The sequence below is a fragment of the Euleptes europaea genome, chromosome 5, assembly GCF_029931775.1.
Source record: "Euleptes europaea isolate rEulEur1 chromosome 5, rEulEur1.hap1, whole genome shotgun sequence".
In the NCBI taxonomy this organism is placed as follows: Eukaryota; Metazoa; Chordata; class Lepidosauria; order Squamata; family Sphaerodactylidae; genus Euleptes; species Euleptes europaea.
Genome location: NC_079316.1, coordinates 9,059,431 through 9,084,129, shown reverse-complemented (window position 1 = coordinate 9,084,129; position 24,699 = coordinate 9,059,431). Strand labels below are relative to the sequence as shown.

Here is a 24,699-nt window from a genome sequence, read left to right as displayed (position 1 = left end):
AGGCAAGAGAAGTTCAGAGACGATTGACCACTGCCTGCTTCTGCATCAGGCCTCCTCTAGACATTAGGAAGAATTTTCTAACGGTTAGAGGGGTTCCTCAGTGGAACAGGCTTCCTCGGGAGGTGGGAAGCTCTCCTTCCCTAGAGGCTTTTAAGCAGAGGCTAGATGGCCATCTGTCAGCAATGCTGATTCTATGACCTTAGGCAGATGATGAGAGGGAGGGCATCTTGGCCATCTTCTGGGCATGGAGTAGGGGGTCACTGGGGGTATGGGGGGGGAGGTAGTTGTGAATTTCCTGCATTGTGCAGGGGGTTGGACTAGATGATCCTGGTGGTCCCTTCCAATTCTATGATTCTATTCCTTGGAGGTGTCCCACCCAAATACTTTCGTTGGTCAACCCTGCTTACTTCTGAGATCTGACGAGATCAGGCTCTCCTATAAGTCATTATTCTTTTAATAAAGGGTTTCACAGTAGCAGTTAACTGGTGTGTATTTGTAACGACCAGAACCATCAAGCAGTCCTGTTGGTTAAAGTGTCATCTTGTCATGCCAGCAAAAATTAGTGCTATTAAAATATTGTTAAATGAGGGGACTGCTTGACAATGACCAACCATAGGTGGAAAACAGATAAAAGGAAGTATTTCTTCACACAGCGCATTGCCAAATTGTGAAACTCCCTGCCCCAGGATGGGGTGATGGCTGCCAACTTGGAAGGCTTTAAGAGGGGACATGTTCATGGAGGAGAGGGGTATTCCTGGCTACTAGTCAAAATGGCTACTAGTCATGATGCATACCCATTCTCTCCAGGATCAGAGGAGCATGCAGTGCTTTAGAACACAGGCAGGATGGTGCTACTGCAGTTGTTTTGCTTGTGGGCTTTCTAGAGGCACCTAGTTGGCCACTGTGTGAACAGACTGCTGGACTTGATGGGCCTTGGTCTGATCCAGCATGGCCTTTCTTATGTTCTTATAGTGCTGTGCAGGTGGAGATGCTGGCTGGATTTTGCATGTTTTCCTTTCCAGTTTCAGGCAATCTCTGTGAATATTTTTCCTATCTGAAAGTAAAACTTACCTGAGTCAAGATTCACAGTCTGCATTTTATTCCATTTATGCTGATTTCTGTCTCTATGTGTATGTCAGTCACCCAGTCTGTGGATCAGAAAAGGAGCAGCAGCCTTATCGAGGCCTTGTGATTTTTCAAACCACATGTAAAAGCAGCGTGGGCAGGATTACGGAGGATGATAAGTTTTTCAATTACTGAGTCTCAGAGGAGGTTGCAGGCAAACCGGAGAGTGTGCTTGAAAAGTTAATCAGGTCTTTTGCTGGAGACTCTGATTCCGCAAGTCACCTTGATTACGCCGGCGGAAGAAGATGCAAGGAGGCTCCTTCCTTCTGGAGCAGAGATCTGTCCTGCTGCGAGGATGATGAGGGCCAGGAAGCTTTAAGAAATGCCTCTTATTTTGTCGAGTGAGGGCTGAGGGAGTTGGGACTGTTCAGCCTGGTTCGGGGGGACGGGCCATGATGGCTCTCTTGAAGTAATTGAAGGGCTGTCACTTAGAGGAGGCAGGGAGCTGTTCCTGTTGGCAGCAGAGGATAGGACTCGCAATAATGGGTTTAAATTGCGGGAGGAAAGATACCAGCTGGATATTGGGGGAATTTTCTTTACCATAAGAGTTGTTGGACAGCGGAATCAGCCACCTAGGGAGGTGGTAAGCTCCCCATCACTGGCAGTTTTTAAGCAGAGGCCGGACAAGCACTTGTCAGGGATTCTCTAGGCTGATCCTGCATTGAGCAGGGGGTTGGACTGGATGGCCTGTGTGTGGCCCCTTCCAACTTTATGATTTTAAGAAGCCACAATGAAATGACATTTGGGATGAAGAAGAGGAAGAGTTGGTTTTTTCTCTACCTGGAGTCTCAAACCCGCTTACAATCTCCTTCCCTTTATCTCCTCACAACCGACACCATGTTAGGTAGGTGGGGCTGAGAGAGTTCAGAGAGAACTGTGACTAGCTCAAGGTCATCCAGAAGGCTTCATGTGGAGGAGTGGGGAATCAAACCCAGTTCTCCAGATTAGAGTCCACCATTCTTGAAAGGGTATGTTCTGATCCCTCTGACTTCTCCAGTGAAAATAGCGGTCTGTACCATCAGTCACATCAGCTGTGACTGATGGGCTAAACCACTGGTTCCCAACCAGGGGTCCGTGGATCACCAGGGGTCCGTGAGAACTAAACCAGGGGTCCGCGAAACAAAGTTATAAATTAAACTTACAGTTGCAAGGTTCTGGAAACATAAATTTTTTCAGGTGTGGGAAACATTTTTATGTTTGAAGACAAACTGTGTGCCTTTATTTGCAAACTTCAATTATAAGTAGGCGAAAACAATTATTCTGCGTTTGTGACATTAAAAGCACTGGTCGATGATAGTAAAGATGACATGATCACCGCAAATATACAAGACAACATCAGAAGTCATCTGCAAATGCTGGTCGATGAATTTCACCATTACTTCCCGGAATATAACCAGACAGAATCAAAAGATACCCAAAAACAGATTCGCAATCCTTTTGGTATTGCTGTTGAAGAGTTGCAGAAGAAATCCAGGAAGAGCTCATTGAATTCCAAAATGATAGGCACTGTAAGGATGCGTTTGAATCATTTTCTCTTGAAGAGTTCTGGTGTAAAAAAGCAAATTCATATCCTACAGTTCGGGGATTCGCCTTGCGATATCTTATGCACTTCTCCACAACTTATTTATGCGAACAAGGGTTTTCTGCTTTGCTTATAATTAAGAACAAGACCAGAAATCGATTGGAAGCTAGTGCTGATATTCATGTAGCTCTGAGCAACAATATTAGCCCCAGAATTGCCCAGCTTGTAAAAAGGATGCAAGCTCAAAAATCACATTGATTTACAATTAAAAGTTCTCTATTATAAAAAATATATTCAAATATTATTCTAAGTTTAATGTTTAACTAACAGTTATGATTAAAGTTTATTTTCAAATTCTCGGAATTTTTATTTTGAACCTTGGGGTCCCTGCACCGAACAAAAAAGTCCTAGTGGTCCCTGGTCAAAAAAAGGTTGGGAACCACTGGGCTAAACAATTGGGCCACTGTGGTGTAGTGGTTTGAACCAGTGGACTCTGATCTGGAGAACCGGGTTTGATTCCTCTCCTCCACATGAGCAGCGGAGGCTAATCTGGTGAACTGGATTTGTTTCCCCACTCCTACACACGAAGCTAGCTGGGTGACCTTGGGTTAGTCACAGCTCTCTTTAGAGCTCTCTCAGCCCCACCTGCCTCCCAGGGTGTCTGTTGTGAGGAGGGGAAAGGAAGGTGACTGTAAGCCGGTTTGATTCTCCCTTAAGTGGTAGAGAAAGTCGGCACATACTCTTCTTAGCTCAAGGTCACCCAGCAAGCTTCATGTAGAAAAGTGGGGAGTCAAACTCCAGATCAGAGACCACTGCTCTTAACCACCGCACCATGCTGGCAGCTTCATGTGTACATGTTTTGCTTTTTCTCCTCATTTTATTTTTGTATCTTGGGGGCGATCGACTGAAGGATGGACGCCTGGTGAACTTCATTGTGGAATTGGGATTTGAACAGGTGTCATTTAAGTTAACATTCTTCCATGCAAATCACTGCCTCCTCCTCTAGCATATTGGTAATGAGCCCTTCCTCCAAGGAACCCAGGACTGAGTACGTGTTTCTCAGTTTCTCCATTATATCACTCCAAGCTCTGAAAAGGATTGATCTGGATTTAGGGCATCTGTGGCCAGTAGTTCAATGGTACAGATTCTTGCTCTTCTGCAAGAAGATCTGTAGTTTGTTCTTAAAAGCGCACACCCGAATAGTTACTACGGCCCTTTCCTGGCACATAACTGTACAACTTGCCTTCCTTTTTTGCTTTGCCTCTGTTTTAAGCAACAGTCTCCCCCCCCCTTCATAAAGGCAGAAAGGAATAGATAATTAATGGAATCGGTTATGTCTGCTAATGCTTTCCAGCACAATTGGAGAAAAATAACTGAAACGTTGGTTGGATTGCGCTGTTCATTTTTTCAGCAAACTTCCCTCCTTAAAGTCACATCAGTATGACAGGAAGATTTTGACGGCTGCCTCGGGCAGACTAGTGTGTGTTCTGTACGCCGGGGGAACGAAGCAAAAACCAGCCACTTGTGCATTTCTCTCTTCCCCCAGTATGCAGGGATTGCACCAGTTGACAGAATCACTTGCATGTCCAAGAATATCTTTGCTGAATTACCCCAAGCACTGAAATGGCACGCGAGTTAGAAACCCGTCTCGCAGAGCCCCTGGGTGTGTGTGCAAAAAGCATTCATTTGACGGTTTATCTAACTAATTGATGCGCCATCTGTTCCCTCCAAGTTGTTAATCACCGATTCAACTTTGGTGTTTAACAGCATTTGACTGCTAAGGGCAATCTGCCGCTCTCCCTTTCTGGTAGTAAGCTGCCTTCCAAGTGGGTGGCAAGCCGGCTTCTTTGGCGCTTTCCCCCGTGCTGTCTTTACTGTACCAGTCAAATAGAGCACGAACGGCAGGGCACGGCTGTCCTCTTACTGTTTTCCAAAATGCTCCTGTCAAGGCCAGCCGTAGCTGGAAAGCCGACGCCCCTCGGGAGTTGTTGACCCATGTTCTGTCTATAGATCCTGGCGTCTTCCCCAACACAGGTGTTATTTTGGGAAGGCATGAGAGCTTTGTGTGACCCTAGCTGACTTCAGGTTGGAAAAAGGACGATGGGAGGGGAGGGGATGTGATGGAAGTTTATACAATTAGGCGTGGAACAGAGAGGAGATTATGGGTGAAAATGCATGGTCGCTTTAGCCTCCTTTAGTCCCTGTTTCAGCCAGGATCGAATGCATGTTCGGCAAAACGCATGTGTTCAATCCTGGCTGAAATGGAATAAAGGAGGCTAAAGCAATGATGCATTTTTGCCCAAAGAGAAAAAAATTCCTCTTGCAAAATACTAGAACTCGCGGGCATCCAATGAAGTTGATAGGCAATCAGGGTAGATTTCATTTAGATCAAATTGTTTTAAATCACGATTTAAGTCACTAGTTTGTCTTGATCTAAATCATGGATTTCTACATAAAGACTAATTCTTGCTGGTGTCATCTTAATATTTACAATCAGATGAAGGTTTCGTTTTTAGAATAACTACTTTTCAGGTTAATTGTGAAATTACTGCAAGGTGAACTATCTCCAGTTTTGTTCGGCCACCAGGTCTTGAAATTTCTTCATTGACGTGTTTACATTTTGCATACATGGGATTAAGGTCTTTTTCTCAATTCTGTTTATTTTATAACATTTTTTATTTTTAAAAAATACCCAAAATAATTTTACAGAAACCTCTGGAAGAGCATGATGTTGTGAATGGATTAATGGAATTCATTTACCAAAAAATTTAAACATTGCATGAATACAGTCTAATGCTACATAATTTAAAACTAATCCTTATTTCATGATGAATAATAATAATCAACTCCTTATCTCTTACGTATCAAGACGTTCAATGAATAGAAGATTGTTTGGAGTGGACTAGATCTGCACAAGGAGTTAAGTGTGAGGAGAAAGAGGCAAGCAATAAAAATGAGAGTGAAACCTTTTGCCCAGAATACTCCACAAGTCTTTATGTTGAAAACCATGATTTAAATCTAGTCTTACTGACCAGTGATTTAAATCAAATCCGCCCTGGTAGACTGACAGTGCCACGTTTTTGGATGGGTTATATAATAAACGACCATTAGAAGCACGTAAATGCATATGTAGACAGGATGCTCTTGAAACCACCAAACACGTGCTATTTGAGTGTAATCTATATGATCACATCCATATAGGCTCATTGATCCCATTATTAGTGGACTGCCCCAGACCTTGAAGAAAGCGACACTTAGCATTCCTCCTGTCGGATACAATGGCTAACTTATCTGCAAGCATCGCTAGATTTGCTTGGCTAGCAATTAAAATCAGGCAGAGTTTGCTTGTGTGTGTGTTAAGTGCCGTCTTCCGACTCATGGCAACCCTATGAATCAAAGTCCTCCAAAATGTCCTGTCTTTGACAGCTTTGCTCAGATCTTGCAAATTGAGGGCTGTGGCTTCCTTTATTGAGTCAATTCATCTCTTGTTGGGTCTTCCTCTCTTCCTTCTGCCCTCAACTTTTCCTATCATGATTGTCTTCTCCAGTGACTCTTGTCTACTCATGCGACCAAAATATGATAGCCTCAGTTTATAGTCATTTTAGCTTCTAGGGTCAGTTCAGGCTTGGTTTGATCTATAACCCACTGATTTGTTTTTTTGGCTGTCCACAGTATCTGTAACACTCCTCCAACACCACATTTCAAAGGAATCTACTTTCTTCCTAACAGCTTTCTTTAATGTCCAGCTTTCACACCCATACATAGTAATAGGGAATATGGTGGCATGAATTAACTTGATCTTGGTGGCCAGTGACACATCCTTACACTTCAGAATCATTTCTAACTCTTTCATGGCTGCCCTTCCCAGTCTCAATCTCCTTCTGATTTCTTGGCTGCAGTCTCCCTTTTGGTTGATGATGGAGCCAATGAATAGAAAGCCTTCAACAATTTCAGTCTCCTCATTATCAACTCTAAAGTTCAGTAATTCTCCTGTAGTCATTACTTTTGCCTTCTTGATGTTCAGCTGCAGTCCTGCTTTGGCACTTTCTCTTTTAAGAGTTTTATTAAAAACCGATAATAGCCAAGGAAATAGAGAATAAATGCTGTTTGACCCTACAGATTGAATGCATGTTTACTTATTTATTTTTTCTTTCTAGTTTTAACCTCTGTAATTTTAGGATATTATCAAGCATTCTAATTTTACCCATATTTAGTATTTGTTCGAATATTAATTAGTTCTTGATAATCCTGCCAGTTTTAACCATTTTAATAGCAAATCCAGTTTGTATTTGTTTTTATCCTATACTATTTAACTATTCAAATTTGCTTTATTTGATGGTCTATGCAGATAAATTATTGGTTGGTTGGTTGATTGATTGACTGACAATGAGGGTGCGGGCTAGGGTACCTGAAAGGGCATGATACTGGCGCAGGTAGCTCGGTTAAGTGAGTAGGATGGGGAAAGAGTTGGAGGCGAGACGCCCAAGGTACAGAGAGGTGCAAAGAAGCCCCACGAAAACACCTTTCTCCCATGCCATTGCACTGGCTTTAGGCATGCTGAATTCTCAGAAGGTTTGGTTGATAGGCTTTAGACAGCCCAGGTTTTCTGCACATACCCCCAGGTCAAGAGATGTACTATACATCACAGAAGTGGAGACCCAGCTCTGTCATGAGTCTGATATTCACGTACTGTGGCCTCAGCCCCTGGAAGAATATAAGTAAAATTAGGTTTGCAAAACAGAGTGAATAGAAACCAATTGTCAGCTTTTGCCGGCCTTTAGAGCTCTTGTCCTAGAGGAAATTATGCTTCAGGAAACTGTCTGCTGGCTACAAGATACCTTGTGGTGGGGGTAGAAGAGCCAGAGGCCTTTGGCTGTTGTTCCCTTCCTTGAAGAGTCAGTTTGCGGTTATCGGGGGGGGGGGCGAGTGCAGGACATCTTTTTAATGCCATAAAGAGGGCTGTTTCCAGGAACCTGTAAGAGATTACATGGCCTGAGACAGAAATAACAGCCTTAAAGCCTAACAATGTGACACACTGAGGGTTTTTGTTTCCATTTTGTCTCTAAAGCAGGTGGAATGCCAAAGTGCATTGGAAGCAGCTGCTCGAGCAGAAGGCCTTCCGCTAGACGTCTCAATGAATTCTCACTTGGGGATGTTGGATGAGGGCCATCACAAGGGGAAATACCGCTTTGGCTTCAACTTGCTGAAACCCATCCGGACAACTTCCAAGTAAGACTTTCCTGTTAATGAACTTACAGGAGTAGCTGGCTGGAAAAAAGAGAGACAGAGAGATGCCTTGTTATTAGAAAAACTTGAGATGATACCTTGGACTTGCACTTCAACAGTTCAGCTTACAAAGGGAAACCGACGCTCAGTATCTGCAGGAATAAAGTGTTCCCTTTCCTTCAGTGTCCTTCCCTCTTGTTCTTCGGTTATTCTCTCTCCTTCCTCTGCTTATAGACATCCACACCCAATCGACAATGCTGGGCTTTTCTCCTATACAACTTTCTCGTGGCTCACTCCTCTGACACGTGTCGCCTACAAGAAGGGAGAGCTGCTGACCGACGATGTGTGGTCTTTGTCAACGCATGAGTCTTCAGATGTGACCTCTCGAAGGTATGAGTTTGCCCGTTTGGTCTTCGTGTACACCAGGGGTATCGAACTCTGGTTAGACCTCACCTAGAGTATTGTGTTTAGTTTTGGGCACCACAATTTAAGAAGGATGTAGACAAGCTGAAACATGTCCAGAGGAGGGCAACAAAGATGGTGAGGGGTCTGGAGACCAAGTCCTTTGAGGAAAGGTTTAGCCTGGAGAGGAGAAGACTGAGATATGATAACCATCTTCAAGTACTTGAAGGGCTGTCATGTAGAGGAGGGTGCCATGTTGTTTTCTGTTGCCCCAGAAGGACAGACCAGTACCAACAGGTTGAAATTAAATCAAAAGAGTTTCCGTCTAGACATTAGGAAGAACTTTCTAACAGTTAGAGCAGTTCCTCAGGGGAACAGGCTTCCTCGGGAGGTGGTGAGCGCTCCTCCCCTGGAGGTTTTTAAGCAGCGGCCACGTGGCCATCTGTCAGCAATGCTGATTCTATGATTTTAGGCCAACCATGAGAAGGGGGGGGCATCTTGGCAATCTTCTGGGCATGGAGTAGGGGTCACTGGGTGTGTGTGTGGGGGGGGAAGTAGTTGTGAATTTCCTGCATTGTGCAGGGGTTGGACTAGATGACCCTGGTGGTCCCTTCCCAATTTATGATTCTATTATTCATTTGTTATGAGGGCCAGATATGACATAAATGTCATTTGGTCGGGCTGGGCCATGCCTCGCCAGCCCAGATCGAGGGGTGTGTGTGGCTGCCTCATCTGGCAATCCCGCAGCAGGCTTGCCAGTCCAGATCATGACCGGGGCGGGGGTTGCTGCCTCAGCTGGCTCATTGGATAAGTTCTCTCAAGAGGCTGGATCTGGCCTCCGGTCTGTATGTTTGACACCTCTGGTGTACAGTGTTTCTGTTCTCCCCATGGAGGGCCTTCTCCCTCAGTGCTGCCCAGCGGTTTTCGCATCCTTAAGTTTGGCGGCATATTTGGGAGTCTTTCTGATAGGAAGACCCGCCACATGAAAATTGCCCTTGTCACATGAAGCTGCCTTATACTGAAAAGTCCGTATTGTCTACTCAGACCGGCAGTGGCTCTCCAGGGTCTCGGGCAGAGGTATTTCAGAAGAGGAAGAGTTGGTTTTTATCTGCCGACTTTCTCTACCACGTAAGGGAGACTCAAACCGGCTTAAAATCACCTTCCCTTTCCCTCCCCACAACAGATTCCCTGTGAGGTAGGTGAAGCTGAGAGAATGTGACTTGCTCAAGGTCACCCAGCTGGCTTTGTGTGTAGGAGTGGGGAAACCAACCCAGTTCACCAGATTAGCATCCGCCGCTCACATGGAGGAGTGGGGAATCAAGCCAAGTCTCCAGATCAGACTCCACCGCTCCAAACCAAAGCTGTTAACCACTACACCACGCTGGCTCACATCACCTGCTTGCCTGGTCCCTTTAACTGCAGACTCTGACAAAATAAAATGCTACTGATTTTAAAGGGGGTTTGGTCTGGCTGTACCGCTTGCGCTCTGTGGTGCAGGAGAGAATGCTCTTTTTAGTTGCTCGGGAAGAAAGATCACCGAGCATTTCTGTACCTGTCTGCTGCTTCAGATTAGAAAGGCTCTGGCAACAGGAGATCCAGGACCAGGGGCCAGAGGAAGCGTCTCTCCGGAGGGTCGTGTGGGTCTTCTGCCGCACCCGGCTCATCATTTCCATAGTGTGCCTGATGGTCACGCAGCTCGCCGGCTTCTGTGGACCAGTAAGTACTATCCATCCTTTGTCTGATATCCGCAGCGTGGGCTCCATTCCATGGCCGGAGCGACTGCGTCCAGGTGGCCTCACATAGGAACTTCGAAACAATTTGATTAGCTATAAACCTGCCTTTGCAGAGAGAAAATAGGCCTTTCCAGAACGCTGTGGGCATCTTAACGCTTCCGAGCTCTTAGTTTTACATGTGTGTTCGTATGCGTGTGTTTTTGTTTTTTTAATTGCTTGTACCAACGGATCGGGGAGGGCGTTGAGGTTTTCTGAAGAAAAAAGTAATCCTTTGTGTAAGTTGCTTACTCTTTTGTGCCTTCTCTGCAAGACTGGAAACAAGAGTGCTGGCGTTAAGGTCACTTTTTAAAAGTCCCTTAAGCAATCAGCCTCAGGGGATTCCGCAGAGTTAGCGCAGTCTGTCTGACTTCATAGACACAAACGGCCGGGTAGGTTTTCCTCCCTTTCTGGTGGCGTGGTTAGGTTGCTGCCTCTTAGTCGGTAATGAAGACGCAACCCTTAGAACTTTTGACGTTCACACCGTTTTATTGTCGCCTGTTTTGCTGCACATGCTGTGCAAAAGATTTCCTTTTTTTGACACCTTGACTAAATCTATTCTTCTACAAATTTCCCTTGAGGAGTAGGAGGAGTGTTATTCTTATAGTTCACATTTCAGTGCGCTGTTAAGCGGGGGAGGTTCAATGCTTGGGTAAGTACAGCTGAGGTGCACTGTGAATGTTAAAACACGGTCTTGTCGTCTCTCTTTTCTCTTCTTAATTCCTAAACCCCACCTGTTATCTTTAAACCTTGAAACAGCCTTGTTATGTTCCTTGTTGAGGAGGGGGTAAAATGGGGGGTGTTTTTGTTTTGTTTTTTCGACTTGCCATTGTAAATAGCAAATGATGGAAACTGAAACGCAGGTTTTGTTGGCTGTGCTGTTAATTTGCCAGAACGAATTAGGTTTTAACAGAACCAGCTTCCCCCAAGAAGAGCTTCTGTCATTGTTTCACTACAGGGACCTGTAGGTACTCTTACCTCTAGCAGAGAGCTGGTAGTCAAGTTGCCACTAGCTTTATAGACTACCCAATCCACCATGTGTGAATTTGCAAGACAGGAAAGAACCTATAGAACGCAACCCGTGCCAAATTTGGTTGCTTGCAACCTCCCCTGCATACGTATCGCTGTTCAGTCATGTATGCTCTCTAAACAATTCCCCGCCCCTTTTAACTGGTCCATCATTTGGAATGAGACTTGAATCTATTTTCCTCTTTATTTTTAAACTGGATTTTGGACTTTGCATAACTAGGGGCGCTTTCACACCTGCCAAATAATACACTTTCAATCTACTTTCAAAGCACTTTGCACCCGGATTTTACTGTGCGAAAGGTCAAAATCCACTTGCAAAGGGTAGTTAAAGTGCATTGAAAGTGGATTGAAAGCACATTATTCGGTATGTGTGAAAGTGCCCTAGGAGTGCTGCTGCTTCTTTTTTTAATTGAAGCATTTTTAAAAATTGAAGCACATCCTTTCAGGTTAAAACGAAGCCTAGAAAAAGAAAAGAATATAGATGCAAATGGGCAAATCGAATGAAGTTGAAATGACTTTGTAAACTGGCATTCTCGTTCGAAGGTCTGGGAACATGGAATGCTACTGGGAAGCAGAAAAGCGGGTTGGTTAAAATACCTTGGGGTAATATTGCCTAAAGTGACAGTGTTGCTATTTTGAAGTTCCTTGCTTAACCAATACAATCATCTTTTCACAAAATACAAATTTTGTGAAATTTCGTGTCTGGCACTGTTCCCGAACTCACATTTGCCTTTAGTTGAGGCTGTTTAGTTAATCCCCCCCCCCCAAAAAAAAAACAGTCTTCGGAATTTAGCTGGGCAGGATGAAATTGCAAAAATGACGGTTGCGTTTAATTCAGGCGAATGCTAAAACCTGCCCTGTTGATATCTGGGGCAAAGATGAACTCTTGCTTGGTCCGAGCAAAGATCCTTAAATCTGGGCTTGCGTGATCATGTGTATCCAACATGGTAGCACAGAAGTAGCACTTCTTGTTCAGAAAACAGGTAAATTTCCTGTTGCTCTAAAGTGCAATTTGAGGTTTTCATTTGGTGTTTGATGGGGGGGGGAAGGGCGTGGGTAAGGGTGGCTGGCCTGGGGGGCGGGGGAGAGCCACTCGAGGTACGCCTTCCACTCTTCCGCTCCAGTCACAGCTGTCTTTGTGCTGTAAAATGCTGGACGTGGTTTGGGGGGAGAAAAATCTTTCGCTGTAGTGAAGCCAATGACAGAAGCTGTTCTTTAGAATTTCCAGGATGGCTATATTCTGCGATCAGAATGAAACAGTCAAGCTGGGCAGAATCCAACGGCAAGATGAGAAGGTAAGGTGATGTTTATTCACTGGGAATGCTTAAGACCAGACAGGCAGCTAAAGACAGCTAGTACTGTGATAGGAGTCATTGCCCGTTCCTCTGCTAGTTTTGATAGCTATATATATTTAGGTTTACATGCTGGTATTGTTTTATTGGTATTTTTAAGATTGGAAATGTTGTGTTCCCCCCTCCCTTTAATTTTTTTTTTAAAACTGCTTCAACTTTTTAATTTTTTTTAAAAAAAGGAGTAAGCAATGTTACGTATTCTTCATCGGGATCACTAACTGTGTGCCAAAAAAAAAAAAAAAAAGGTTACACCCTGAATTACTAGAAGAGAAAAGGGATTCCTGCTGACGTGGCCCGCGTTCTCCTGGAGACTTTGCCGTTTCATACCGCTGTGTATGAGAAAACGTTGGCCGCACTTGTCAACGTGGCTTGTGAACCTACATCAGGGAAGGGTTAGTGGCCCTTCTCAGTGACTTGGTTGTCGGATTTAACACTGGGTTGGAGGGGGGGGCAGGGAATCCAAAGATCATTTTGCTCAAGTGCCAGCTAACCCAGCCGCCTAGTCAATGTAGAGAATGTAAAGCAAATCCGGTGGAAGATAAAGCTTGGCGTAGAGTAACCTTTGAACTTGAGAAGTTGCTCTTGGATTAGGGTTGTGAACGTGTTTTTTTAAATCAGTGGTCACTTTGGGGACCTGAGGGACATTGCTTTACATGAGCTTGTGGGGAACTCACGGGAGAAATTCTATCCAGCAGAATCCTCAATTGCGGCTTTTAAAATGGACCACCGCTGGACTTGTATGTTCATTCTACGTTCATTTTTTTAAAAAAATCTGTCACTTGGCGCCAAGCTCTGATGGCCACGACCCTTTCCTTGAAGTAGGGCGCCTTTCTTTCCCCTTCCTTCCAGCCTTGTGTTGCATAGAACTCTGCTGAGCCTGTTTAATCAAGAGGATTCCTGTGGACTCGGAAAGCCTTCCGGGGTTTCAGATTGTCAAGCCTCGCAGCGTACTAAGGTCCTTCTCCGACCTGATTAAGGAACCCTCAAACAGCATCCGTAGGCGTTGGAAAAGCATAGCTGGGGATCCTAACAGTATCAGAGCGATATTAAACCAGATGTGAGAATCCACTAGGCTTCAGAAGTCTTCCTGGTTTATCTATTCAAGTCTTTCACGCCTCCTCGGACATTGCAAACAAAATATTGATCCTGTATCAGTTTTTTCTTTTTCTTTTTTGTGTGTGTATGTGTAGTTTAACTTTATTTTGCCTTGGAAGCTAGGCTGTATGTTTGATTCAGGCTCTGTATAATTTTTCCACATGCATGCAGACGGTGTACGTTTCCACAGTATCATTCCTTTTGTACAGTGTTTTGAGACCTTACCTATTTTAATACGGTGCTCTCTCTCTCTCTCTCTCTATATATATATATAAAAAAAAATAAACCTTTACTGTTTCCCATTAATTAGTACTTAATATTGCTGACAAACATGAATTATGATACTCTGCACTTATACCTTCGGACAGCACGCGTAACGGGGGATTTACAGGCTGGGGGCTGTTTTTCTCTTCCTGCAGGTGGTGTTTGAAATGTGATTCCTGAGGTAAAATCGTTTTTGTCTTTGGAGGGGGAGGACAGGGTGGTGAGAGGGTAAAAGGGTTTTTTTTTGTTTGTTTGTTTTGGTTTTTTAAATCTGTTTTTTACCTTACTGTGCTTTTTTTTCCTTTTTTGCTGCTTGTCCTTTGCTTTACTATTAAACTGCTGATGTTTATTTTCAGGAATGTTTTGCAAAATGTCCTTCTCACACTCTTCCCCAGTTCAACTGTAGGTACATTTGTTCCTTTTTATCAAATAAGCACGTTTGAAACAAAGAAATAAAAAAAAGGTCTTAATGTCTCGTAAAAGGAATATATCTTTTTAATGTGCTCTGTTTTGCCTTAAGTACGGATTATTTTAAACATGTTAATAATGATGATGATGAATTGCTTTCAGCTAACTGACAGGTTTATGTTAAGTTAGAAAGCACGAAGGAGCAGGATTTGAGACGTTCCAAATTATTCTCTTTACTTAGTAAATTTGACTTGCCTCTTGGTTTCATCAGGCAATAGTATAGCTGCCACAGTAGATCACTTAAGGCATATTTTTTTAAAAAAATACAAATTTTCATTTGGAAATGGAAGTTGCTCACTTATTTCTAACTTAACATAAAACAATCAGATGGTTCCTCTGACACGTTGGGGTGTTCATGCGAGGCTGCCTTTCTTCCTGTAGGCCTTCGTTGTGAAACATCTCCTTGAGTACACACAGCAGGAGGAGTCTAACCTTCAGTACAGCCTGTTGTTGGTGTTTGGCCTCCTTATGACAGAAATAGTGCGCTCCTGGTCCCTGGCTTTAACGTGGGCTTTAAATTACCGCACTGGGGTCAGACTGCGTGGCGCTATCCTGACCATGGCTTTTAAGAAAATACTCAGGCTGAAAAACATCAAGGAGAAGTCTTTGGGAGAGGTAGGTTTCTGTCCATTCTCTATTGATTGTCATTCAAACTTGGAGCAAGGGCGTCTCCGACTCATTCCTTGAGTACACAACTCCTTGGGTTAAACAACTGCTTCCTGCAGTAGATGCAGTGAGCCCCCACATAAGTGTTTGGTCTGTAAGCCTGTTCATTAGGGTGTGCTCCTGTTAATCTTATGGAACAGACAGAACTATGAAGTGCCTTTAGCGCTTACCACTCTGATTTGGATGGCCCAGGCTAGCGTGATCTCTTTGGATCTTGGAAGCTAAGTAGGATTGGCCCTAGTTATTACTTGGATGGGAGCCCACCAGGGAAGTCCAAGGTAGCAGGCAGTGGTAAATCATCTCTGAATGTCTCTTGCATTGAAAACCCTACAGGGTTGTCATAATGCAGTCAACCTCTGAATCCCAGTGCCAGGAGACAATATCAGGGGAAGGCCTCGGCCTCTATGCCCTGTTGTTGGACCTCCAGAGGAACTGGTTGGCCATTGTGCGAGACAGGATGCTGGACTAGATGGACCATTGGTCTGATCCCACAGAGCTCTTCAGATGTTCTTCTGAATACCTCACCTCTGTGCCCTGTTGTTGGCCCTCCAGAGGAACTGGTTGGCCATTGCATGAGACCCAAGTGCTGGACTAGATGGACCATTGGTCTGATCCAGCAGGGCTCTTTTGATGTTGATATATTTTAAGTTGTGCGCGTGTGTGTTTCAGCTCATAAATGTATGCTCCAATGATGGACAGAGAATGTTCGAGGCTGCTGCTGTTGGTAGTCTGCTGGCGGGCGGTCCTATTGTTGCCATCCTAGGGATGATCTATAATGTTATGATTCTGGGGCCAACCGGCTTCTTGGGATCAGCCGTCTTCATCCTCTTCTACCCGGCAATGGTGAGTAGGTGATCTTCAGCATGCAGCCTTGCATTGAACGTTGGTCTTAACTTGCTTAATATTGAACCTGTTCACTGTCCGTTGTAAGGGGCTCAATCTCCTGTTTTCGGCAAAGACTAAAATCTTAGCAATAGTTAATCACCAGGCTTTCTCATAGGCAATGACTGGGAGGTTCACAAGGGCTCTTGCAGACTAGCGCAGGGCGAAATGATGGTATCGTTCACATAGAGCAAAACCGGAACGCTGGTCTCCGCTAATTTCAGAATTCTGAGAAGTAACTTGGTTTTGTTGTGCGTATCTCTTTTTCTGTGGCTGTTTTTGATAGTTTTAAAATCCTTTTAAATCTCCATTTGCATAGGCCTTGAAAGGGTTTTTAACTGCTTCTCTTTCACTATTGACTGTTTTACTCATCTTGTGATCCTGGTTTTATTGTCATCACTATCATTCTTATTCCTAATTTGTTTTGTAAGACTCCCTGAGTGCTTTTTAAGTACAAGGACGGGATATAAATTCAGTGAATAGGTGTTCATGTTGTTAGGAATTGGCTAGTCTTCCCTTTTTCCTGCTTACTTGTAGACAGTTTGAAACTTAGGAAGGGAAGATGTCAGAATGCCTCCTTTGCAAATGTGGCTCATTTCCTATGTGGCCTTTCCTTCCCACGAAGGTTGGTACTTATCACATTGCACTGATTTTGCTGTTCAGACATGCACCAGGAAGCCATGGCCATAGCAGAAGGAATGAAAAGGGATTTATTCATCTGAGCCTTCATGAGTTCTCAGCAATTCTTTTTGTTAGTAGGCAGAAACTCCTACTAACTCCTATGATGTAGTAGTTTCCCCAAATCCTCTTCATCATCATCATCCTGGGGGGAAATACCAATACCGCAGGTAAATGAACACATGAAGCTGCCTTATACTGAATCAGACCCTTGGTCCCTCAGAGTTAGTATTGTCTACTCAGACCAGCAGTGGCTGTCCTGGGTCTGAGGCAGAGGTCTTTCACATCACCTACTTGCCTGGCCCCTTTAACTGAAGATGCTGGGGATTGGACCCGGGACCTTCTGCATGCCAAACAGATGCTCTACACTGAGCCATGGCCCCTCTCCACAGCTCTCCAGGGTCTGAGGAAGAGGTCTTTCACATCACCTACTTGCCCAGTCCCTTTAACTGCAGATGCCGGGCATTGAACCCAGGTCCTTTCGCATGCCAAGCATATTCTCTACCACTGAGCCATGGCCCCTCTCCATGGCTCTCAAGGGTCTCAGGCAGAGGTCTTTCACAATACAATACAATCTCCTTTACTGGCATAAAATCGAAACATGGGGTTGTCTACATAGTCACATAGAATTGTTGCAGTCAGAGGTCTTTTGCATCACCTACTTGCCTAGTCCTTTTAACTGGAGATGCCGGGGATTGAACCCTGGACCTTCTGCATGCCATGCAGATGCTCTACTGCTGAGCCACAGGTAAATGTATTTTCCAGTTATTGCTAGGTACTGCTCCCTCAGTGGACAAGGCGCTTTATTGGATAGGCTCCTCATGGCAGGGACTTGTCTTTGCAGCCTAACATTTGCCATAAAGAAGGGAGGGAAAAGAGGAGTTTCGGTTAAAGTGGACTATGTGTTCACTCCAGTTATAGGTACTTGGTTTCACTTGTGGTAGGGGTATGATTTGTTAACGGTAAGCTGCCTTATTTTATTTATTTATTTTTATTAGATTTATATCCCACTCTTTCCCAGTCAAAGCCTGGCTCAGGACTGCTTACAACAATCAATGATACAAATATTGAGATAAAAGCTGAACAAAGTCTTACGAAAATATATACCGCTATCAATATTAATATATTGATAACCTCTTCAGACTAATTCCCCCCCCCTTTTTTTTGCGCTGAGAAGGAGCCCGGGTGCCTTCTGTTCCGGCTTTCATGGTGTCTCCTCTTTTCAGATGTTTGCATCCCGCTTCACCGCCTATTTCAGAAGGAAATGCGTGTCAGCAACGGATGAGCGTGTCCAGAAGATGAATGAAGTTCTTAACTACATTAAGTTTATTAAAATGTACGCCTGGGTCAAGGCCTTTTCCCAGAACGTCCAAAGTGAGTGTCAGTTTTCTACTTCCATTGCCAATAACCTGTTCTCCGCCCTGCCTGCCAAGTAAACGGGGGCTGTTAGAGCATTTAGTCCTCTTTGCCTGCCATACTTGAATGTGAAATAAGGAACTTTTTCTCCCCTCTCCCCTCCCACACTTCGGTGGTTGATTCTGCAATGTAAGAAGTCTCCTGTACCCATTTGGTGCGCTTGAATTGCTTGGAAAGCTAGCCTTAACAAGACTCAATTGAGCGATATAGATTTTTTAAATACCCTTATTTAGCGCACCTCCATGCCGCCTCTTTAAAATGAAGCAACACAAGCAAAGCAATACAAAATGTCCGTGGTGGAAAGAATAATCCGTTCTTCATTTTTTGGCTTACGGGTGCATCTGTCATACTGTGAATGAAAAAAGTAGGAGCTTTCCTGAAGTTCAATAGAATCATAGAATTGGAAGGGACCTCCAGGGTCATGTAAGCCCAACCCCCTGCACAATGCAGGAAATTCACAGTTACCCCCCCACACCCACACCCACACACACACACAGTGACCTCTAATCCATGCCCAGAAGATGGGGAGAAATCCCTCCAGTAACTAGCTCTGCTTAAAAACCTCCAGGGAAGGAGAGCTCACCACCTCCCGAGGAAGCCTGTTCCACTGAGGAACCGCTCTTAGGAAGTTCTTCCTAAGTTCTGTACGTTAATTGTATTGCTGTCTGTGTTTCTTGCCTCTTTGAATACTGCCTCACCTGTACTCTGTATTAACAGAAATCAGAGAGGAGGAACGCAAAATCTTGGAGCGGGCTGGCTACTTCCAGAGCATCACGGTGGGCGTGGCTCCCATAGTTGTGGTTATTGCCAGCGTGGTGACCTTCTCTGTCCACATGTCCCTCGGCTATGATCTCACAGCCGCTCAGGTAATCTGTCATCTCCAGTGGGCGTGTAAATTTCAGGCAGGGAAACAACGTATGGTCTGGGAATCTTATGCATGTTAACTGTTTTTGCTGTGGGGAGGGGATCATCCTTCAGCTTAAGGGCTTGCAGGCTTCTCCATATTCACTGTTATTTCTTAAAACATTTATATCCTGCCTTGTGGTTTGAGGCAGCTTCCAATTATAGTTAAAAAACATTTTCAGTCAACAGCCCCCACATCTCTCCCTCCTTAGCACAAATTCTAGTATTGAAGTTCTTGGAATGGAGACCAGATGGACATGGGAAAGGGTCACGGCTGCTGGCAGGGCAGCAGAGCGAACCCGGTGCAGTTTGTACGTCTTGCATTGTGGGAGGAAGAAGAGATGCTTTTGCTTTCCTTCCTCGGAAGGGTTTAGCAGGTGGGTTTCCGTTCCCCACCTGAATTCAGGCCGGTTGGGGAGCTTTGGTTCTTGTGAAAGACTTCTGCTTCACTTGAAAATAACCCCAACAGTGAGTGAGTATCTTGGAAGGGAAAGGCGCTGTCAAGTTGCAGCCAGCTTACAGCGACCCTGTAGGGTCTTCCAAGGCTAGAGACATTCATAAGAACATATAGCAACATAAGAAAAGCCCTGCTGGATCAGACTCAGACCCATCACGTCCAGCAGTCTGTTCACGCAGTGGCCAACCAGTTGCTTCTAGGAAGCCCCCAAACAATACCACTGCAGCAGGCATTACTCTGCCCGTGTTCCACAGCACCCAATATAATAGGCATACTCCTGATCCTGGAGAGAATAGGTATGCATCATGCCATTTTGTATGCCATTTTGACTAGTAGCCATGGATAGCCTTCTCCATTAATATGTCCACTCCCCTCTTAAAGCCTTCCAAGTTGGCAGCCATCAGCACATCCTGTTTTGAATCTCTCACCCTCCAGCACCAGCAGATGACCCCATGTTCTAGTATTATGAGAGAGGGAGAAAAGCTTCTCCCTGTCTACTCTCTCCATACCATGCATAATTTTATAGACCTCTATCATGTCTCCCCTTAACCGCCTTCTTTCCAAGCTAAACAGCCCTAAGCGTTTTAACCGCTCCTCATAGGACAGTTGCTCCACAGCCCCCTGATCATTCTGGTTGCTCTTTTCTGCACCTTCTCAAGCTCAGCAATATCCTTTTTTATGTGAGGTGACCAGAACTGTACACAGTATTCCAAGTATGGTGCCACCATAGATTTGTACAAGGGCAATATGATAGCAGCAGTTTTATTCTCATTCAGAGGTGGTTTGCCATTGTCTGCCTCTGCGTAGCAACCCTGCACTTCCTTGGTTGGTCTCCCATCCATCAGTAGATACTCCAACTGAAAGCGATTCTTCCCAACTGTGTTTTCAGGCATTTACGGTGGTCACAGTGTTCAATTCAATGACCTTTGCTCTGAAAGTCACGCCTTTTTCCGTGAAGTCTTTGTCTGAAGCATCTGTTGCTGTTGACCGATTTAAGGTGAGTAAATGTGGGTTTTGGGGTGGGGTTTTTTTTTTTTTTTTTTGCTGTTCTGTTAGTGGGTTTGAGGCCTTTAATCACGAGCATAGCTCTTGGGGGGAAATTCACATTATTTTATGATGAATCCTTTTCCTTGCTATGCTTGTAGTTCCTTGCGTACCAGGAGTGCAGTTGAGGCTAACTGGTTTTGAACCTTAGATCCAAGTCCAGTAGGACCTTAGAGGGAAACATGAGTTATGCGTACAAGCTATCAAGAGTAAAACTCCTGTCATCAGATACGACTAGGAATGAAGATTTCAATTAGGAATGGAGATCTCTGAATGCATGCTGGTCTCTTGAGATCCTACTGGACTCAAATCTAGCTGTTCTACTGCAGACCAAAGCAGCTGCCCTCTTAAACCAGATTTGAGCCTTACAAATGTTGGCCTTCATGGCTTGCTCGTGTATTGAGCAAGTTCCAATTGTTCACTAAAATTCAATTCAATTGGAGGGTGTAACGAGGGGAGAGAATCTCTCCCACGTCACCTACTTTGCTTTACTGTAGACAATTGAGACACCAGAGGCTTTATTCAGTTCAGCAATAGAATAGCAGAATTTTATTATATTTCACAGGAAAGATATGGGAGGGGAAACTAGTATTAAGGAAAGGTACAAAGTTTCTATATATATAATGAGTTGCACAAATACAGCACAGTTGATGTTTTCTCAAAGTGTTGAAAACCTATGTTAAAGGTAGCTTAGTCCCATGACCTCCACAAAGAGGTTCATGGGTATACTCTGGTGCCTAAAACTTGGAAATGTGGAGATTCTCCCTTCTCCTTTCCTTTATCTTTCTGTGGAATTGCTTCACAGCTCTTAAAATCATTTTCACACAACACTTGGGCCAGGAATACCTCTTTCCCCAGAGACGATTCCTCCCCTCAGTGACTAGAGTAGGGACCTTTTCCCCAAAACTCTCTTTTGTCGCCCTTCAGGTTTTTGCCCCAGTCGCACTAGGCACAAACTATCACATTGGGAACCCAGAGTAAAAGACCCCTTCTCTTCCAGCAGCTCAGTCTCTTCCCTTAAGCTCCACCTACTTAGTCACTGACAGATATTAACCCTTAGTCCATCACAGAGGGATACATGAGTCTTCTAGTGCAAATACTGAAATGAGACACCTGCAGTGCATGCATGGACCATCCTCTAGATTGTGAACAAAAAGATACACAAGACCTCATAGCTTACAGTAGTAGACTTCTTTAAAGCTGTGATTTCCAAGCTTCAGATCTTCAGGCAACTCGTTCCGTATCTCCATTCTGCTGTGGGGCTCTTTGTCAGTCACAAGGGTTCTAGGACACATTTCTGGAATACAGAGTACACAATCCCTTCAGGTGGATCTAGGCTAAATTTTTCCAATTGGATAAGGAGAAAACAGCACAAGCTCTAAATTTAAGAAAAAACAATGCTATTTATAGAAACAAACTATATACAACTAAGTGCAACAAGACATATCAACTACGATGCCATGGAAATACTAAGCAATATCTAATTGAGACGAATTACAATGAAAACTTTAGAAATTCCCAAAGTTGGCAAGCAGGACTTGAGACGGAATGGCTTGAATGACAAGAAAAGGTAGGTCATGCGCAGTAACAAAGGTAAGTTCTGTCAGAGTGGTTGTAGGACATGCGCAATAGGAAAAGGACGTCAGACGTGAAACCTGGCAGTGGTAGTCATGCGCAATACTGAAAAAGCCATCCCAAGCCATTTGTGGCAATCTCAAAGGAAAGATGAATGCACAAAATAATAGTCTAATAAATACCAAAGTCCATGGCATAGATAAGGAGATTCGTGGCGTGGAACGTGGTTTCTAGATTACGTTCACGTTTCGCTAGGGGGCTTCATCAGCCATTAAATATATTCTCATACATTCAATGCAGCATAACTAGGGCTGTTACCGCTCTAGGTATTCCCAGCGATGTATTAAGAGTTTGAAAATGTTATAAAAAATACTGTTCGCACTTTCTATGTATTCCCACCGATGTATTAAGAGTTTGAAACTGTTATAAAAAATACTGTTCGCACTTTGTTTGGCCCCTTTAGCTGTGAAGACGTCTTCCAACCATTTTTTAGCTGTGGCATCCAAAAACCCTTTTAAAGCGATGTTTTTTATAACATTTCCAAACTCTTAATACATCGCTGGGAATACCTAGTGCGGTAACAACCTAGGACCCATAGGTTCAAACAGTGAAGAGTCTCTTATATTGCTTAGTATTTCCATGGCATTGTAGTTGATATGTCTTGTTGCACTTAGTTGTATATAGTTTGTTTCTATAAATAGCATTGTTTTTCTTAAATTTAGAGCTTGGCTGTTTTATTCTTCCCCAATTGCTATTGTTACAGCACTATTCTACTTTTTGTACTTAAATTTTTCCAATGGCAGAATGGAATTTTCCTGCTGTCCTTGGTCACGTTATGAGAAGACCAGAATCGCTAGAAAATACAATAATGCTAGGGAAAGTTGAAGGCAGCAGGAAAAGAGGAAGACCTGAGACCTAAGCAAGGCTGTTAGTGATAGGATGTTTTGGGGGTCATTAATTCATGGGGTCGCCATAATTCGGAAGCGAGTTGACAGCACTCATCCAGGTGTTAGAACATATGAAAGGCAACACTGGATTAGACCAAGGCCCGTCAAGTCCAGCCGTCTGTTCACACATTGGCCAACCAGGTGCCTCTAGGAAGCCCACCAGCAAGATGACTGCTGCAGCGTTGTCCTTCCTGTGTTCCAAAGCACCTAATATAATAGGCATGCTCATCTGATCCTGGAGAGAATAGGTCTGCATCATGACTAGTAGCCATTTTGACTAGTAGCCATGAATAGCCCTCTCCTCCATGAGCGTGTCCACTCCCCTCTTAAAGCCTTCCAAATTGGTAGCCATCACCACATCCTGGGGCAGGGAGTTCCACAATTTAACTCAGCGTTGTGTGAAGAAATACTTCCTGTAGGAATGTTGGGAGTGAGTGCTTATGGGAAATAGCAACTTGGTTTGAAATCCTGGTTAACTAATTGGTGACTGTTTTGACTATTTTTATTTGTCTTCATGCTGATTTTTCTGCCTGAATTGTTTAACGAGCATTGTTGAATCTTTCCAAGAGTGTTTTGGAGCAAATGGATGTGGTGGAAAACATGACAGAGAAGCTTGGTTCCTTAACGTCCCCAGGCGTCGCAAATTGCCAAATTCTCGCATGACCGAATATTGTGCTTTTCTCCCCACTTCGCCCGAATGTTAATTGAGAAACGTTTCCATCCCTTCTTGGGTCATTGTGGTGTTTTTAACGAGCAGACCTCGTCTTGCAGACCCTGAAATCCAAGACACGTGGGAATGAACTGTCCGGGGCATAACTGTCTTTGTTTCTGCCGAGGTCCCAAAAAATGGTCCCTCGACCCCAGCCTCTCTGTCTGGGCCCCGCCACATTCATAGTTTGCACTAATGAGCCACCTTTTGCTCTTCAGCTTCCGCCTACTGTATAGCCTGATGTGTTTTGCTGCGTGAGTGTGCCGTAGGCTTATCCCCTCCCCAGTCTTGACCCGGTGTCTCATCTTTGCACCTCTCTCACAACTCCTATCAGAGTTTGTTTCTAATGGAAGAGGTTCATATGGTAAAGAAAAAGCCCGCCAGCCCTCTCACCGCCATAGAGGTGAAAAATGCCACCTTGGCATGGGAGACCTCCCATGCCAGTGTCCAGGGCTCCCCCAAGATGACCCCTAAAATGAAAAAAGACAAGACAGCCAAGGGCAAGAAGGGGAAGGCGAAGGCCCAGCAGCGCGAGGGACAGCAGGCCATGCTGGCTGAGCAGAAGGGCCACCTCCTCGTGGACAGCGACGACCCTCCGAGCCCCGAGGAGGAGAATAAACCTGTCCATCTGACGAACGTCCGGCTGCAGAGGGTGCTCTACAATATTGACCTCGACATTGAAAAGGTGAGTCGCACTCCTCTCTCCTTTCAGGGGCTCCCTTCGAATCACAGGATCATAGAGTTGGAAGGGACCACCAGGGTCATCTAGTCCAACCCCCTGCACAGTGCAGGACATTCACAACTACCTTCCTCTCCCACATGCCCCCAGTGACCCCTACTCCACACCCAGAAGACGGCCAAGATGCCCTCCCTCTCACGATCTGCCTAAGGTCATAGAATCAGCATTGCTAACAGATGGCCATCTAGCCTCTCCAGTCAAAAGGATCAAGTAGATCATGATGGGTAGCCATGTTAGTCTATCCGTAGCAGTAGAAATGAACAAAATGTCTGGTAAGGTACGAGCTTTCGTGAGTCTCAGCTCACTTCTTCAGATACAGCTAGGATGTGAGTCCATCTATCCTTAAGTAGAGAAGAGTGAATTCACACACCCAGTGGCAATAGCATGTAAATGTCAATAGCAGGTAAATGGACATTAGCAGGCGTGATTGG

General features: G+C 44.5%; 1 protein-coding gene across 2 annotated transcripts in view; it reads left to right on the top strand.

The window, feature by feature from the left end:
- Window positions 1-24,699, top strand: part of ABCC5 (ATP binding cassette subfamily C member 5) — a 59,693-nt gene that overhangs the window by 7,808 nt on the left and 27,186 nt on the right. Inside the window, exons 2-10 of one of the 2 annotated variants that reach the window (XM_056849423.1) lie at window positions 7,719-7,876; window positions 8,108-8,263; window positions 9,844-9,991; window positions 14,634-14,867; window positions 15,588-15,761; window positions 17,705-17,852; window positions 18,612-18,760; window positions 20,144-20,251; window positions 23,864-24,214. In XM_056849423.1, coding sequence (XP_056705401.1) covers window positions 7,719-7,876; window positions 8,108-8,263; window positions 9,844-9,991; window positions 14,634-14,867; window positions 15,588-15,761; window positions 17,705-17,852; window positions 18,612-18,760; window positions 20,144-20,251; window positions 23,864-24,214 — 1,626 coding nt within the window. Of the gene's footprint in view, window positions 1-7,715; window positions 7,877-8,107; window positions 8,264-9,843; window positions 9,992-14,633; window positions 14,868-15,587; window positions 15,762-17,704; window positions 17,853-18,611; window positions 18,761-20,143; window positions 20,252-23,863; window positions 24,215-24,699 lie in introns of both variants that reach the window. The other variant, XM_056849422.1, reaches the window with a different exon arrangement.